The sequence below is a fragment of the Pongo abelii genome, chromosome 6 (assembly GCF_028885655.2).
Source record: "Pongo abelii isolate AG06213 chromosome 6, NHGRI_mPonAbe1-v2.0_pri, whole genome shotgun sequence".
Taxonomy (NCBI): domain Eukaryota; kingdom Metazoa; phylum Chordata; class Mammalia; order Primates; family Hominidae; genus Pongo; species Pongo abelii.
In genome coordinates, this window is record NC_071991.2 from 105,084,984 (window position 1) to 105,101,690 (window position 16,707).

General features: G+C 42.7%; 1 protein-coding gene across 2 annotated transcripts in view; it reads right to left on the bottom strand.

Moving 5' to 3' along the window:
• Positions 1 to 16,707, bottom strand: part of LAMB4 (laminin subunit beta 4) — a 99,578-nt gene that overhangs the window by 50,793 nt on the left and 32,078 nt on the right. Inside the window, exons 14-17 of one of the 2 annotated variants that reach the window (XM_054559653.1) lie at positions 5,098 to 5,281; positions 3,691 to 3,808; positions 2,441 to 2,561; positions 1,235 to 1,429 (exon numbers count right to left, since the gene is read on the bottom strand). In XM_054559653.1, the coding sequence (XP_054415628.1) occupies positions 1,235 to 1,429; positions 2,441 to 2,561; positions 3,691 to 3,808; positions 5,098 to 5,281 (618 nt within the window). Of the gene's footprint in view, positions 1 to 1,234; positions 1,430 to 2,440; positions 2,562 to 3,690; positions 3,809 to 5,097; positions 5,282 to 16,707 lie in introns of those variants that run through there. The other variant, XM_024249888.3, reaches the window with a different exon arrangement.

Genomic DNA, 16,707 nt, shown 5'->3' on the forward strand with positions numbered 1-16,707 from the left:
GACCACAGGCATGTGCTACCACACCTGACTAATTTTTGTATTTTCAGTAGAGATGGGGTTTTGCCATGTTGCCTAGTCTGGTCTTGAATATCTGGCCTCAAGTGGTCTGCTTGCCTCAGCCTCTTAAAGTGCTGGGATTATGGGTGTGAGTCACCATGCCCGGCCCAAATGCAATATTTTAAAATTAATTCCAAATTATTTACTTATTGCATCTATTAAACATCATTGCAATGATTTTATATATAAGTCTTTCTTCTGTACTAGGCTGAGAATTATTTTTTAATAAGGAACCATATTTTACACCCCAGGACCAGCATACTTCCTGGCCCATATACACTCAGTGAATGGGTGATGAGTGGATAATTTGGATGAATGCCTTTAGTACAGCATCAAGTGATAATCGTTGGAATTTACAAAGTGTAGAAATATTTAGGATATAGATTGAAAATCAAGAGTATGTCGGGTTTTATAAATTTGAGTTTCCTGATTATTATAATAACAGTAATATCCCTTAGTGATCTAGGACTTCATTAGTTTCTTCCTTTCTCTTTAATTTGCTTGGGTTCCCAATTTTTGGCATTTCCCCTCAAATTAAACCTATCAGATTTGATTTTCTTCCCTTTGTAACTCATATGTTTGTTAATGAGTGCAGTTCTATTTAAAGTTCCTCAGTGGAGAAATGGATTATATGGTTAGGGAAATCATGACAGTTTAAAATTCCCAATGAAGAAGTTTGTTTCTACTTTCTACTTTATTCCTACTATAATACGGTAGAATCTACCAGGTAGATCCTCTCACCTGAACTGTTACAGAGCTTTCTAGGTACAGGATTTATAACACCTTTGATTATGGTTGCCAGATGAAATGTGGCCATAAAGTCTCTGTGCAACTACTCAACTCTGCCTTTTAGCTTGAAAGCAGCCATAGATAATATAGAAACAAATGGGACTGGCGGTGGCCCAATAACACTTTGTTGAGCTGTAGTTTGCCAATTAAGTAATGATATTAGAAGATTCTCACAAATATGCAAAAATGCAATTTTAACAAAGAAATTTTATTTTTATCCATGAAATTACTTTTTAAAAATCCCACACAATTCTATACAATTCTGTTGAAGGTGGGATGAAACTAGTACCTTCATACCACATTAATGATCTTAAAAATTAATTGGGTAGGCTGGGCATTGTGGCTCACGCCTGTAATCCCAGCACTTTGGGAGGCTGAGGCAGGTGGATCACTTGAGGTCAGGAGTTTGAGACCAGCCTGGCCAATGTGGTGAAACCCCATCTCTACTAAAAATACAAAAATTAGCCAGGTGTGTTGGCAGGTGCCTATAATCCCAGCTACTCGGGAGGCTGAAGCAGGAGAATTGCTTGCACTCAGGAGGCGGAGGTTGCAGTGAGCCGAGATAGTACCACTGCACTGCAGCCTGGGTTACAGAGAAGATTCCGTCTCAAAAAAGAAAAAAAAATTAATTGGAAAATATGTTCCAGAAAATATTTTGACAAATTATTTCAGAGCCATAACACCTTAGGTAAAGTAGGAAAATACTTTAAAATATTTTTAAAAATATGTATCAAATATACATAGTAGTAATATATATCAAATATATGTATATTTCAAATGCATCAAATATACATATGGATCAAACATGTATCAAATATACGTAGTAGTAAAAAATAGAAGCAACTTATATGACCAGGAATAGGGAAAATAGATAAGTAACTTAAGTAAATCTACTCAATGCCCAACTCTGTCCAGGGACAAGCCTGGGTCTGAAGGACTGCACAGAGTAAGAAGTTTGGAAGGAATGCCAATCGCCCCACTCTGTAGGGGAAAGACGCTGGAAGAAGTCACTCAGGAAGTATGATGCATGGTTTCTGAAGATAAGAAGACTGCATACATACCATAAGAAAATGCTTATGATGAACTGTGAGGTGAAAAAAATTGGCCTACAACATTGTATAAGCACTCTGATTTCAATGATACAAAAGTGTAGGATGTATAAAATGGGAACTTAGAAAATGATACTGATTAATGTGGTTGGATTTCTTCCCCACATTTCCTACACCGCCAGTGTGCTGTCGTGGCTCAGGGCAGGGATGTGGAAGCAGGCAGGGTGGCTCTGATTCTGGACTCCTCACTCACTAGCTCTCTGACCCTGCCACGGGGTCACAGACCACTAGCTCTGTTCCATCATCTGTAAAATTATGAAAGTATACCTACCACACAGGGTTTCTGTGATTAAATAATACGTAAAACACTCCAAACCATTACTGGGACATACTGTTACATAAGATTTGCAGATGCTATTAGGTGGCTTTTATAATTGAGCAAATACATTTACATTTTTAAAGAAATATTTCACTAGCGAGTCTAAAAGTAGTTATAACGGTGCTTAGTAGCAAAGAAAGCACCCACAAAGCTCTGTGATACTTACAGAGTCCACCAGGACGTGTGAATGAGCGTGGGACTCTCCTTCCAAAGGCTGAGAAAAATAGACATCTATGGAATATTGTACATCTGGTTCTAAACAGATGGGTGTGGGAAGCAGCATGATTCTGTATTAAGAAAGATAAAGCAAAAATTCAGACCACAGAAGTACCATTATATTAGCTAAATGGCCATAGTATTTGGTAGCATTGCACTTGTACTGGGCAGTGACCTCCACCGTGAGGCTGAGGCCAGTGTAGGTCTAGACCAGCACAGGTGGGTTGGTTGGATGGTAAAGTCACATTCAGATCCTTTGTGGCTCTTCCATACGATTGTGTGAAGTAGCAAAATCTGAGAAACTATTGGCTATGGTTTGTCATGACAGCTCTGGGGAAAGGATGGGACAGAGGTCCTCATCCCATCTCTCATGCTAACATCAACAGGATCTCAAAAAATCTCAAAAAAAAAATTATTTTGCGGCAGGGCGCAGTGGCTCATGCCTGTAATCCCAGCACTTTGGGAGGCCGAGGTGGGCAGATCACGAGTTCGAGACCAGCCTGGCCAACATGGTGAAACTCTGTCTCTATAAAGATACAAAAAGTTAGCCAGGCATGGTGGAATGCTCCTGTAATCCCAGCTACTTAGGAGGCTGAGGCAGGAGAATCACTTGAACCCAGCAGGCAGAGGTTGCAGTGAGCAGAGATCGTGCCATTGCACTCTAGCCTGGGCAACAGGGCGAGACTCCAACTCAAAAAAAAAAAATTATTTTGCCACAAGTTTCTGTTGAGGCAAAATCAGCGGCCTCAAAATTAGCAGTCTTTTACCTCAAAGACTCTCATCTATTGAGAGTAATCAAGCTGAATGTTTTACTGTTATTCTTGCTGCATTTTGCTTTCTTACATTTCAAAGCCACCTGGGGACCAGAAAAGGAACATTCAATATTTAGAGTCAGGATATCCTGGCTAGAATCCTGGTTCTGCTACACGTTAGCAATGAGTTTTCGGTAAGCCATTTAAGTATTCTCCTTCTCAATTTCTTCTTCATCTGATGAAGACAAAACCTGCCGTATTGAGTTGTTATGAAGATTAAAAGTGATATTAAATGTAATGCATAATGCAATACACAGTAAGTGCTTAATATATGTTATAGTTTTCTTCAGTCTTCCTCTTTCCCCACTTAGTTCCCAGAAACAAATTACTGATAAGTGAACAAAATTCTAAGAAGCTTCCAATGTTTGAGGACAGGTCTGAAACATACCTGGTAGCCACTGGTAAGGCAAAAGACTGAGGCTTTGACTGTGGAGTCTTGGGTATGCAGTGCTCACTCCCTCCAGGGGGGTTCACCACGATCTGGACAGTCCAGTCAGCTGCAGACTAGACAGGCATGACATTAAGGCATGTCACTGCAAGGAAGCAGGAAAATGTTTTGCACTTACACACATATAGCTAATGGAAAGTGCATGGACTTGAATTTGCAACCCCTAGGCCAGTTGGCAAAGAGTTTTGGAGTTGAAAGAGTCTTAGAGGTTCACTCTCAGGCCCAACTCTCTGATGCCTGAATTGTGATCCAGGCAGAAAAAGCATTGTTTCTCATGGGCTGATGAGCCTGGAAAAACCATAACTCTCCTGACAAGCCTAATCCTCAACCCCCATTTCCTGGGGAGTTGACTCATTCATCATGGCTCTGGATCACAGAACAAATAATAATAATTTGGAATCCTTTACAAAAGGAATCTATATATTGGGGAGATAGGAAAATTAGCTCTATTCTGAAGCTTACAATTTGGAAAAGCTTTTTTAAGGTGTCAGGGCCATATTCTCTCTACAGATAAATGAATCTACATATATTTTTAATGGCTTTCTTATCATATTCACTGAGCCAAAGTTCATTGAAGTTCCTTGGCTTTCGCTTGTAAGTAAGAAATAGAGAATTATGTCCTATCACACATTTCAAAGCAGATCAGCTGCTCTGGGCATGTGATGCACTGTGAGAGCCTCCAGAATGTGGTCCCTAGTGGGGATTGGGAGCCTCTAAGACCACACCCCCCTCCAGCCATATCGAACATGTTTCAAAGTAGATGTTCAGTGGGTTTCAGATCCAAAGGAAGGTTAGGAACTATTGGTGTAAACCAACTATTTTTCTAATTTGGCTTCTATTCTGTTTCAGATATTTCTTAAAAGGTGGGCATCAGGGGGTCTAGTAGTGGGAAACAAGAGGGGCAGTTTGCTTTTTGTCTTTGTCTTGTTGCAGGTTAAGATGCAAATGCAAACAAATGCCTCTGCTGTATCACCTGTGAGTCTGAATCTCTGCACATGTGTTGGTTTATTAAATTTTTAGAAGAAAAATACCAGGAGGGCAGGATTTGTGTTATTTTGGTTATTTTTCTTATACAAACAGTCACCACTTCCTTAAACCTGGCACCTTAAATCTGTAACTCCAACTGTAGCTTCTCTCCATGGGATACAGCATGCATGCCATGCATATGGTTCACTGTGCTGCTTCAATATCTTTAGGAAACCCTTGGGTTTATAATGCTCCCCAGATGTTCACTTTTTACAAATCCTTTTCTGATGAACCTATTCTAGCAAGGCTGAAATGGAAACAGTTCAAGAATGTATTTCTGTCAGCTTTTCACCACCGAAGTTGGAGAGTTAAAGGATATCCGGGTTTCATAGCGAATGGCAATGGTGAAGTCCACAGGAAAGGGAATGTTGTTGACAGCAAATCTCAAGCCAGCCCCAGGGAGAACCCTGGCAAATCCAGGTCCAGTCCATGTAACCGGGTTCCCAGGAACTGGCTCTCCTAAAACAACGTGAACAGCAGGACTCTGGCCAAAAGTCTCCGAGCCCTAAAATGGGAGAGGAATGTAAATAGCTTTGCCCACAGTCAAGGCCTGAAAGAGTTCAAGAAAACCAGTCTCCCACTGCACCACCCCCTGTATTTTCTGCTGTGTATATGATTCATATGAGTCACAGATAAATTATGCTAAGCAGGATACAGTCCAGAATCCAGCTGAGAATAATGTGCTAATACTGCAGCTTTGGAACATATGTTACTGTATAAAATGATTGATTTGAAAGCAGTGTTCCGGGAAGTGACTTTAATTTTAAGTACCCCTTGTGCTAATGAACTGAGCAAATTCCACATTGATAACCTTGGGTTTTCTTGGATATGACTGCGGAGTTCTTCCCAAAATATGGAGGCTATTCCCACGCCCACTTTACGGATTTTGCCTAATTGGGCACGACAATGAGAAAACCCACATGGATTTATTTTCTAGATATTTCTTCCATGCAAAATGAGAAATGCTCTTCTTCTATCTGCTTGGGAGCATGTAAGTATAAAACTCCTAACATGATTAATTAGAATCCCTGACGGTCTCTATACTGGATGTCAGCCTGAGGCCATCTGGACCCTGTAGATAAAACCTCTTTAATTACTTTTTGCATCTGCCTCTCCACACTCACAGCCTCCGCTCAAATTCCTCCTCTTGTTACTTTTGCCTGTGTTGCTGCAATAGTCTCTTGGTGCTGCTCTCTTCTCTCTCTCTGGTCCAATATATATCATGTACTGCTGCCAACCAAGCATCTCAAACTCTTTCTAACCGCCAACAGAATAATGCCCAAGTTACTTAGCCTGGAGTTCTAGTTGCTCTGTGATCTACCCCAAACTGCCCTTCATTTGATAAATGTTTAGTAACAATTATGTGCCAGCTCCTGAATTAGGAATGCAAAATAAATAGGACAGAGCCTCTGCCACAGAGGAGTTTAGAATCTCACATCTGAGGCAGAAATGTAAATAAGAAATTGTACTGTCAGATTGGGTTTTAACAGACATAGGTATATGTAAAGTCATCCATATACAATGTTTTTCAAACATTAAAAAAAAAAAAAAAACCCTTGTAAGGCTGAGTGCGGTGGCTCAGGCCTGTAATCCTAGCACTTTGGGAGGCCTAGGCGGGTGGATCACAAGGTCACGAGTCAGAGATCAGCCTGGCCAACATGGTGAAATCCCGTCTCTACTAAAAATACAAAAATTAGCTGGGAGTGGTGGGGTGCGCTTGTAGTCCCAGCTACTCGGAAGGCTAAGACAGGAGAGTCGCTTGAACCTGGGAGGCAGAGGTTGCAGTGAGTCAAGATCGCGCCACTGCACTCCAGCCTGAGTGACAGGGCGAGACTCTGTCTCAAATAAGATAAAATAAAATAAAATAAAATACCCTTGCAATTGCAGTAGACACGGTAGGTGCCCCTCCCAGATCTCCTTCAGCTGTTTGGTGCACCCATCCCCCAGTTGCTGTGTGTGTGGCTTCTGACAGCTCACAGTTGACCCTTGCTCTGGAGGATTGCTCTTTCATCTCCCTCCCTAACCACCCACACAACCTCTGGGAGCTCACAGCCAATGACTGACTGATACAAGGCTGACCAGGTTGTCTCAAAGGGCAGGACAACTTTGCCTCCAGTGTATGCCCCTGAGCTCCTCTGAGGATCAATTCAAGGTTTGTTTTACCTGAGACCACGTCTCGCTCTGCTCTTTCCTTTTCTCCATCTTTTCTCCTTCACTCTCTTAAGAGTATTCCTGAAGAACATTTCCTTAATAAATCACTTGCAGTTGAATCCCATCTTAGGCTCTCCTAGGGCACCTGACTTGACATAATTAATGCCAGTTTACCTAAAAGTAGATCCTAAGATGCAGTTCTGGAGGTGGATAATTTACTGTTTGACTGGCAGTGAGGACCGTGGTGGGTGACATGCACTGATGATCCCTGGCATGATGTAGTGATACAGTTGCTAAAACTGTCACCTGTGGAGAAATGGGACAGAATATAGGCAGGGAAGGGGAGGCACTGACTTGAGCAGTATTTCTGGCACTGCAAGATCCGGGAAGCATCTGCATCCTTTAATGTTCCAGTAAGAACTGTGGAAATGGGTGGCTGTTGTTGAATGTCTTTGATGAGAGAAAATGACAGGGTAAGGACAATCAATCACCAATGTAAAGCAAAGTGTGAGAATCAGAGGGCCTCCTTAGGGGCGTGTTTAAAGAGACTCTCATCTCCTCAAACTAGAGGGCAAGAAGAGCTGAAGATTCTTCACAAGCATTAATTGTAAGAGTTGCAGAACTTCAGCCGGATGCAGTGGCTCATGCCTGTAGTCCCAGGACTTTGGGAGGCCGAGGTGGGTGGATCACAAGGTCAGGAGATCGAGACCATCCTGGCTAACACAGTGAAACTTTGTCTCTACTAAAAATACAAAAAATTAGCCAGGCATGGTGGCAGGCACCTGTAGTCCCAGCTACTCGGGAGGCTGAGGCAGGAGAATGGCATGAAGCCGGGAGGCAGAGCTTGCAGTGAGCTGAAATAGCACCACTGCGCTCCAGCCTGGGTGAAAGAGTGAGACTCCGTCTTAAAAAAAAAAAAAAAAATAGAGTTGCAGAACTTCAGAGAAGAGGCTGAATTACCAGCCTAGGTAAATTACTTCTACAAAGATAACTGTCTGTTGGGGAAGGGGGCATACCCATAATCTTTCAGTATTAGTGGATACAGGACCTAAGCTTATGCTGATAAACAGGTATCCAAAGTGCCACCATGGTCCCCTTGTTAGAACAGGGACATATGTGGGTCAGGTAATAAATGGACTGCTGGCTCAGGTGTCTTTCATAGCGACTTCACTGGATTTACAGAACTACCTATTGATAATTTTCTTCAATTCTTGAATATATACAATGGAATGAACCTGCTTTTCAGTTGGCACTGGTTCTTTGACCTGTAGGGTAAGAGCTCTTGTAGTAGGAAAAGCCAGGTAAAATCCTGTAAAATGAGCCCCCTGCCCCACCCCCAAGCCAAGACAGTACATAAAAACACTATTGCAAATCAGAGGCATCCTCAAGAGTGCCACTCTCAAGACTTAAAGGATGAATTTGTGGTGGTTCCCATCATATCCCCATTTAAAGCACCAGTCTTGTTTCTGCAGTCATTGGATGGATCACTGGCAGATGGAAGTCAATTACCACAAATTTAACTGTGGTATAGTCCCACTTGCAGCTGTTGGGTTGGATGGAGTGTCTTTACTAGAGCAGATTAATACAGCCTCTGGAAAATGCTATGTAGATATTGATATGCAAAAATGTTTTCTCTTCCATACTTTTAAGGAAAAAGGAACATCGTCAGTCCTTTGATGTTTCCACATTGTCTGCAAATGTGGTGGGGTGGAATGGTTGGGCTCTATTTTCCAACAAGGGCAAGTGGGTTCCTTCTGTAGTCTGAGAGTGCTGAGAAGAATACTTGGGAAGGGCAAGAGTGTATGTTCACAGTCTTGCTCCGGGCCTATTTTAATTCTCTTGTTCTCTGTCACAATATAGCCCAAAAGGATCTGGACCATCCATATATTCTATGAAATACCACATTAATCCCCTACATCGAGGGCTAGTGAAGTGGGTGCCTGGGCCCAAGTTGATATTACATGGCTTCCTACAGTGAGAACCAGCCGTTCTGTGGCCTTGGCAGCACCCTTTCCTGAGGGCTGATTCACCAAGGTGGGAAAACATAATATCTCCTCTGCACAATAGATCCACTTTCCAGCAAAACAAGTTCAGCAGTGGTCATGTGATTTTGGGATTCACTGCCCTTACACAAACCATACTACCTGGAAGATGCTGACCTGAGATGGCAGTGGAATGGGGTCCCTTAAAGATGCAGCTGAAGCATTAGCTTCACAAACTTGGAAATGAAACCCCAGGAGATGGGCCAGCGTTCTTTGGGAAGTTATGTACTCCTTAAATCAAGGCATTTATTTGATGCTGTGTCCCTAACAGATAGAATACATGGGCTTGGGAGAACCAAGTAGGATTAGCCATGCCCACTACCACTCCCAGTGACCATGGGAATCTGGGCTTCTTGTCACTGTAACGTTAGGCTCTGTGGGTCTAGAGGTCTTGATTCTTGGAGGGGGACAGAATTCCTTCTGCTAATCTTAAAGCTATGGCTGCTACATGGTCTCTTGGGCTCCTCATGCCAGCAGACCAGTAGTCACAAGAAGGAATTACCATAACTATAGGGCTGTGGCTATATCATGGGGACACAAGGAATATGTATGGCACTGACGTGATCCACTGGGGCACCTTTAGTGCTCCCATACATGTGGTCTGATAAGGCATGCAACGCAGGGGCTCCAGCCCATGAGGGATGAGAGTGTGAGTCATCTCATTCAGAAGTGCCAGTTGAGGATAAGGGGAATCTAGAATGCGTAGAGAGGAGGGAGGGAGATGGTATCAGTTATAGCCTTGGTACCAACTGCAGCAGCCAGAGGCTGTAGTTTGTCTCACTAGTGTCATTTTGTAAATTTCCTCAGGAATTATGACTAATCAGAATCCTGGAGAAGCTGTGCCTGCATGGAGTGAACTTAATGTAAGAAGCAAATGGACAGGGCCAGCTTCATGGTTACCTAGGAGCACCCCCCAACCCCCCAAAGAAAGCCCCTATGCTTGATTTGATGCTTTGCTGTCACCATCTTGATATAGTTAATAATTTTATTTCTTTGAACTTGTTCTGTAAGTGAAGTTTTTTGGGACAGTGGAGCATGCACGTGAGCAGAAGAGATATGCACGTCATTTGTGTCTGCTTCCTTGTTGCCCCATTTGCAGATAGTGCACATCACGGCCAATGAACACAGAATTCTGGTGGACCTACTATGCCTGGGAGTTCAGTGAGACTCAAAGTGAGTGCAAGGTAAGTGTGTTACTAACGTGAGCGAGTTAGCAGGAGTGCCGATAGCTCTGAGAAGCCGAGCTTTCTGTTAGAACCAGACTTGTTTTGAATGCAGAAAGAAAGGCATTCTAAGAAACATAAACAACCAAGGAATCCTTTTTTTTTTTTTGAGACAGGGTTTTGCTCTGTCACCCAGGCTGGTGTGCAGTGGCATAATCACAGCTCTCTGCAGCCCTGACCTCCTGGGCTCAAGTTATCCTCCCACCTCAGCCTACTGAGTAGTTGGGACCACCAGCATACATCATCACACCCAGCCAATTTTTTATTTTTTTGCAGAGATGGGGTCTCAAATCTAGTCTAGTCTCAAACTCCTGGGCTCAAGTAATCCTCCCATCTCAGCCTCCCAAAGTGCTGGGATCACAAGTGTGAGCCACCATGCCAGGCCCCATATATTTTCTTATTCATGTGACTTCCCTGCATTAGCCAACTACTTCCACTGAAAAGGATGACTAGAAGGAAAGAGAAAGTCAGGACAACCCACAGTTTCATTTCCTTTCAGTCCTTCCTTACTCATCAGTATGCTGAAGGTAGAGTGCTGGTTGAACACATAGCAGGAAGTGAAATGAAAACAGTTGACTTAGTTTTGTGCAGTGTTCTCACAGTACTGTTAAGAATGAAATACATATGTATATATGACTACAAAATGACAATGTGAATATGAATACAAATTTTGTAATTTCAGTGATTCCATGTGTGAGTTGAAACGTTCTTATGTTTGCAGTTAAAATTGGCACTGCACTCTGCAAAGATGAATGGTACAATTCATACTAATAATTTTAAATTTTAATAAATCTTTACATAGAATGACATTGAACAGCAAATAACAAAATGCTCTGACAAACTGAGAGAAAGACCATGAAAGAAAGTATAAAGCTTTATATTTTAGTACTTTCAATGGCCCTGTGTTTCCTTCTGATTTTAGAACACAAGCTCTGCATTTTTATTTTTTTATTTTTATGTATTTTTTTTTGAGATGGAGTCTCGCTCTGTCGCCCAGGCTGGAGTGCAGTGGCGTAATCTTGGCTCACTGCAAGCTCCGCCTCCCGGGTTCACACCATTCTCCTGCCTCAGCCTCCCAAGTAGCTGGGACTACAGGCGCCCACCACACCTGGCTAATTTTTTGTATTTTTAGTAGAGACGGGGTTTCACCGTGTTAGCCAGGATGGTCTCGATCTCTTGACCTCATGATCCGCCCGTCTTGGCCTCCCAAAGTGCTGGGATTACAGGCGTGAGCCACTGCGCCCAGCCCTGCATTTTTATTTTGCGCTGGGCCCTGCAGGTGGGTCCAAGCATGCAATGAGTAGGTGTTGTAGGTGCTGTTGTTCTGCTGCCAGATCCCCTTTACTGGGTTAGTGCATGCAGCTGCCAGCTCCTGGGACTGTTGCTGCTATGGCTCCTGACCCCTTCTCTTGGGCCTTGCTCTTGGTTGATGGGAGCCACCTCACCTGGAAGGTTACCTGCGTCTGCCCTGGCAGTCCAGCACCAATGACTGACTAATGCAGGAATGCAACAGGCCAGCCCTGTGCCTCAGTGGGTGACAACTCTGTGGTGTAATTTATGCTTCAGAGCTTCCCTGGGGGATGAGACCCAAAGCTAAACTTGACCCTTGACCCCATACCTGCCTCCCCCTTTCTCATTTCCTAGCCTACTTCCCTCACTCCATTATAGGTTTTTCTTGACATACGTTCCCACAATAAAACACATGCACCTGAATCCCTGTTGTCATCTGCTTCCAGGAACCCAACCTAAGACAGTGACACTGTACACATGCACACATACACACATTTATATAAAACTGAAAAAAATTTCACAAAAATATGACTATTTTGTATTCTTCTCTTGTACTAAACTGACCCACTAAACTGGTCCCATGGCCTACTTATTAATTGGCATGGCCTACAATTTGAAAAATTATGGCTCTATGGAACCCCAGAGATGAAAACAATTATGTCCAGATGTCAGGGTAGGAACTGTCAGAGAAAAATCTGAGTTGGGCTTTAAGGGATGAGAAGAAGTTTCCCCAATCAATAACACAGATGTGGTCATTTCAAGAAAGAGAGGAGTATGTTGTGGATGCTTAAAGCAGGGTTTCTCAGAGTGCTGTCATGAACCACCCATATTAGAATCACCTTGGGGCACATGGCAAACATGCAGGTTTCTTGGCCAGCCTCAGATTCCTGGATGTGGTATCTCCCCAGGTCAGACCTGGAATCTGGATTTTAAATAAACTCCCTAGGTAACATGCACAGTAAAAATTGAGGATCACTGAGGGAATTAGGGGAGGGGAGTAGCGACTCAGGTGGACTTCAGATTGAGGAGAGCCACTTCTAGCCTAGAAGTCAGAGAAGGCCTCATGGGGCTGTAGCATAGGAATAGAAACAAGTAGGAGAAAGCAAGTCCCCATGACTGGCGCACATGATCCTGGTAGGGAGAGCAATGCCCACGAAGCCTTCTCTGAACTTCTCAGCTGGGGTATTTCTCCATAATCTGAAGTCCATATCATGTTACATGCAGCTGTTTCATGACCCTTAGCCCACCCCACCACACATTAGCCATTTGTGTCCACGGCTCCTTCCCATTACAATGAGGGCAGTCTCCATGTTTAAATGTTTCTGTTTTCTTTCATTCAGCCATTTTATTCACTTGAGAAGGTCTCTTATGTGTAAGAGGTACTGGGTTTGGGAACAAGACAGCCAACGTCTGCTTTCATTTGCTTCTCCAACATACCCATTTGTGCATATGCACACAGGAAGGCTCAGTAATAATCTCAGTAAAGCTAATAAATGAAGGAATGAACCAACCTAAAAACAAGCCTACGTGAATAACAAGGGATGGCTACAAGGTCTTCTGGACTCTTTGGAGCTTCTATAGCCATGGGAGGCTGGGCCGTGAGGAAGTGGCATCATTCTGCCACTGATACCAGCACTGACCAACTGCAACTGTCTCAAAGTCTGAGGCACAGCTACAGCACCAACCCAGGGGCCATCAGTGTGTCTTTCCTTCTCCATGTAAGAGGAGAGCCACTCCTCAGCACTTTACCTCTCCTTACTAAAATGACAAGAAATTGTGAATTCACAGCGTCCAACTGTCTAACCCTTCAGAACCCAGATTTCTAGAAATTATTTGTTTTGCAAAGAAATAAAGCTATTGATGTTTTTCCCCAGAGGCTCTGATTTCTTTGGGCTTGGTTTTTCCTTTCCTCCATTTCTATTCATGAGGGTAATAAGAGCTTTTACTAACTGAGTACATGCATGGACCAAGCACAGTTGTAAGTGCATTCATTACCATATCATTCATTTACGGCATGTGACTGTGGCCATTCATAAATGGTTTACCTCACTCTGCTCATCAGCATGTAAGCTTTGCTTCTGATGTCTCTTCAGTATTATCTTTTCTTTGTCAATTAGGAAATCACTTCCTTGTTGCTGGAAATACACATCACATTCCAGGCAAAGCTGTTGCTAAAACCTTTTTTTTTTTTTTTTTTTTTTTTTGGGAGACAGAGTCTCCCTCTGTCACCCAGGCTGGAGTGCAATAGCATGATCTCAGCTCACTGCAACCTCTGCCTCCTGGGTTCAAGTGATTCTTGTGTCTCAGCCTCCCGAGTAGCTGGGACTACAGGCGTGTGCCACCACGCCCAGCTAATTTTTGTATTTTTAGTAGAGACGGGGTTTTGCCATGGTTGGCCAGGCTAGTCTCAAACTCCTGACCTCAGGTGACCTGCTCGCCTCAGCCTCTCAAAGTGCTGGGATTACAGGCATGAGCTACCATGCCTGGCCTAACGTCTTAAAAAGAAATGACAGTTTAAGTACCCATCAGAAGTATTAATTATACCATGGACCAAGAGGTTCAGATTATTCCACCAGTGAGCCATGGAGAAAGTTAATTGTAATTCTTCTTAGTTCTGCAGTTAGAATGTTGAAACAATTCTTCATAAGATGCAGTTGGGTTTGCTTTTATTCATATTCATAGTTTCATCTCCAACCTTTCTCTTCTCTCTGTTACCTCTTAACTTAGGTCCTTATTTGTTCCTGTCTGGACTAGTGCAGTCTGTCCAGAAATGGGCTTCACTTCTGTTAGATTAAGTTTGTAAGAACACTGAGGATGGCCTCCGTCACATTATTCTCTTGCACAGAAGGTGTACAGTGAACACATCTGACAGCAATAATTTAAGCATACCCTGAGAATGACCCTATGGTCTAAAAGGAATGTGTGTTTAGAGTTCCCAGCTAAGGAATCTGGGAGTAGCCAACCTGGAGATTCATTCCTTATCTCTGAGGAACATCTGAACCTCTGGCCCATCCTGTGGAATACAGGCCATACAGGGGTTTGAGGCCCTTTGTTTTGGCTTAAATGAAGGTTGCATGGAAGAGGTTGCTAGGGGGAGGGTACTAGGTGAAAATGCTATATAAACTACACTTTCTTTAATAGCAGTGCTCCTGTCTAGCCTGCTGCCAATGGACCCCCTGTATGTAAGTTCCCTCAATCATCTCTATGTCTCATTCGCTGGCTCTAGGTGTCTTCTTCGGTCTCTTTGAACATGGTGCAGTATCTATTGAGGTCAATAGGGGCCCAGCATGACAGAAGGCTTCAATGAGTTCTCAATGCCCAAAAAATAAAGTTTAGCCTCCTTAGCAGGAGACCATAATTTTATTTTACAATAGTTCTTCTCTATTTACACTCCCTGCTGTACCTGTGACTATACCTGCCTTGGTTCTCCTCTGAACTGTTATTTATAACTTGTTCTGGCTAGACTGTCTTCTCATAAAGTCTCACTCATGGCTTAGAAATCCTAATATACTTACTGATTCTCCTTATCATTTGTCACTGGCCCATCCTAAGCTATCTATGTAAATGTGTTAGCTGTAGTAAAAACTCCTGGAGCCAGTGACCCTAACTAATCCTTATCTATACTATCCTTAGCCTGGAGCTCAGCTTTGTGTGCACGTTATACAACATCTTAACGGGTTAAGAGGAAGAGTTGTGTTTGTTTTTTTGAGACATGGTCTTGCTCTGTTGCCCAGGCTAGAGTGCAGTGGTACGACCACAGCTCACTGCAGCCTCAACCTCCCAGGCCCAAACTATCCTTCTACCTCAGCTTCCTGAGTAGCTGGGATTATAGGCATGTGCCACCATACCCAACTATTTTATTGTCATTGTTTTTGTTGATATGGGATCTCACTATGTTGTCCAGGGTGGTCTTAAACTCCTCGACTCAAGTGATCCTCCTGCCTTGGCCTCCCAAAGTGCTGGGTTATAGATGTGAGCTACTGTGCCTGGCCAAGAGTAAGAGTTTTGAAACCAGACGCACTTGGGTTTCAATCCAGTCTCCCCCAACCCCACTATCTACTAGATGTATGACTTTGAGTGACTTACCTAACCTCTCTAATGTTTTTTCCTCATCTGGGAATTAGGGATAATAGGTTATTTGGAGTGTTAAATGAGATAATGTATGTAAAGGGCAAAGCATAGCACATTAAATACATGGAATATTAATAATACAGCAACAGTAACAGCATAGCAAGCATACCATAAAATTTTGTTAATGAATGTGCAAATAATTAAATGTTAACCAACTTAAATCTTTTCTACTACAATTAAAGATCATACCCTCAGCAGAGAAAGAAAATTATTCACATTATTGCCCTTTAAACTCTTAATATCAATCCCACCTTGAATGCTTTTTCTTTTGTCATAGGTATTACTTTCTAACTTGTTAAGAAAATTTTACCTGCCCTTTAAACCTGTTCCATGTCCTGGATATTTTTCCTTAAGCCACGGAGGGAGTGGTAAGGGTTCATATCATGCATGATATAACCCCCCTCACAAATGAAATCGGCATTGTTTCAGATGCTTTACCTACAACCCCTGGCTCAGAGCTGTATTGGCATATTTGATATTATTCTATTTAATTGGTAATAGGATAAACATTTGTTCAGTATGTGCCGTGTTGGGGGTGCTACATCCATCTATTTTAGATAATTATGTTTATTCCGTTTTCCTATCTAAAAAGTGAGACCTAGTTATGACCTAAACAGAAATACCCATACTTCTTTCTAAAATTGTTTTTTCAGTCACCATCATAAAGATGCAATATTCAAGACCACGAAGAAGAATCCAGACAAGGGATTGTTTCATTTGGATTCCACCTGCTGCAGTTGTTACATCTCAGTAGGGACAACGAAAATCTCCTGCTATGGTCTTGATTCTAGTCAGTAAAAGAGCAAATTCCAAGCCTCCTAAGGGGCATTTTCATCCTTCCCCATCTGTCCTTACAGATAAGGAAGAGATTCCAGGAATGACTCGGTTCCTGGAACCTAGAATTAGTCCCCCTTGTTTTCTTTATCTATCCAAATCCTGTCTTTGGGATCAACTTTCACATGCTTTCTCTCCTTAAAGACTTTCACCTTGAATTACCCTTTCTTTGTCATATTCCTATTCCTATCTGGAGTCACACTCTTGAGAACCTTCTATACCTTCATCATACATTTATTAGCAGATAAAGTTCCTACAGT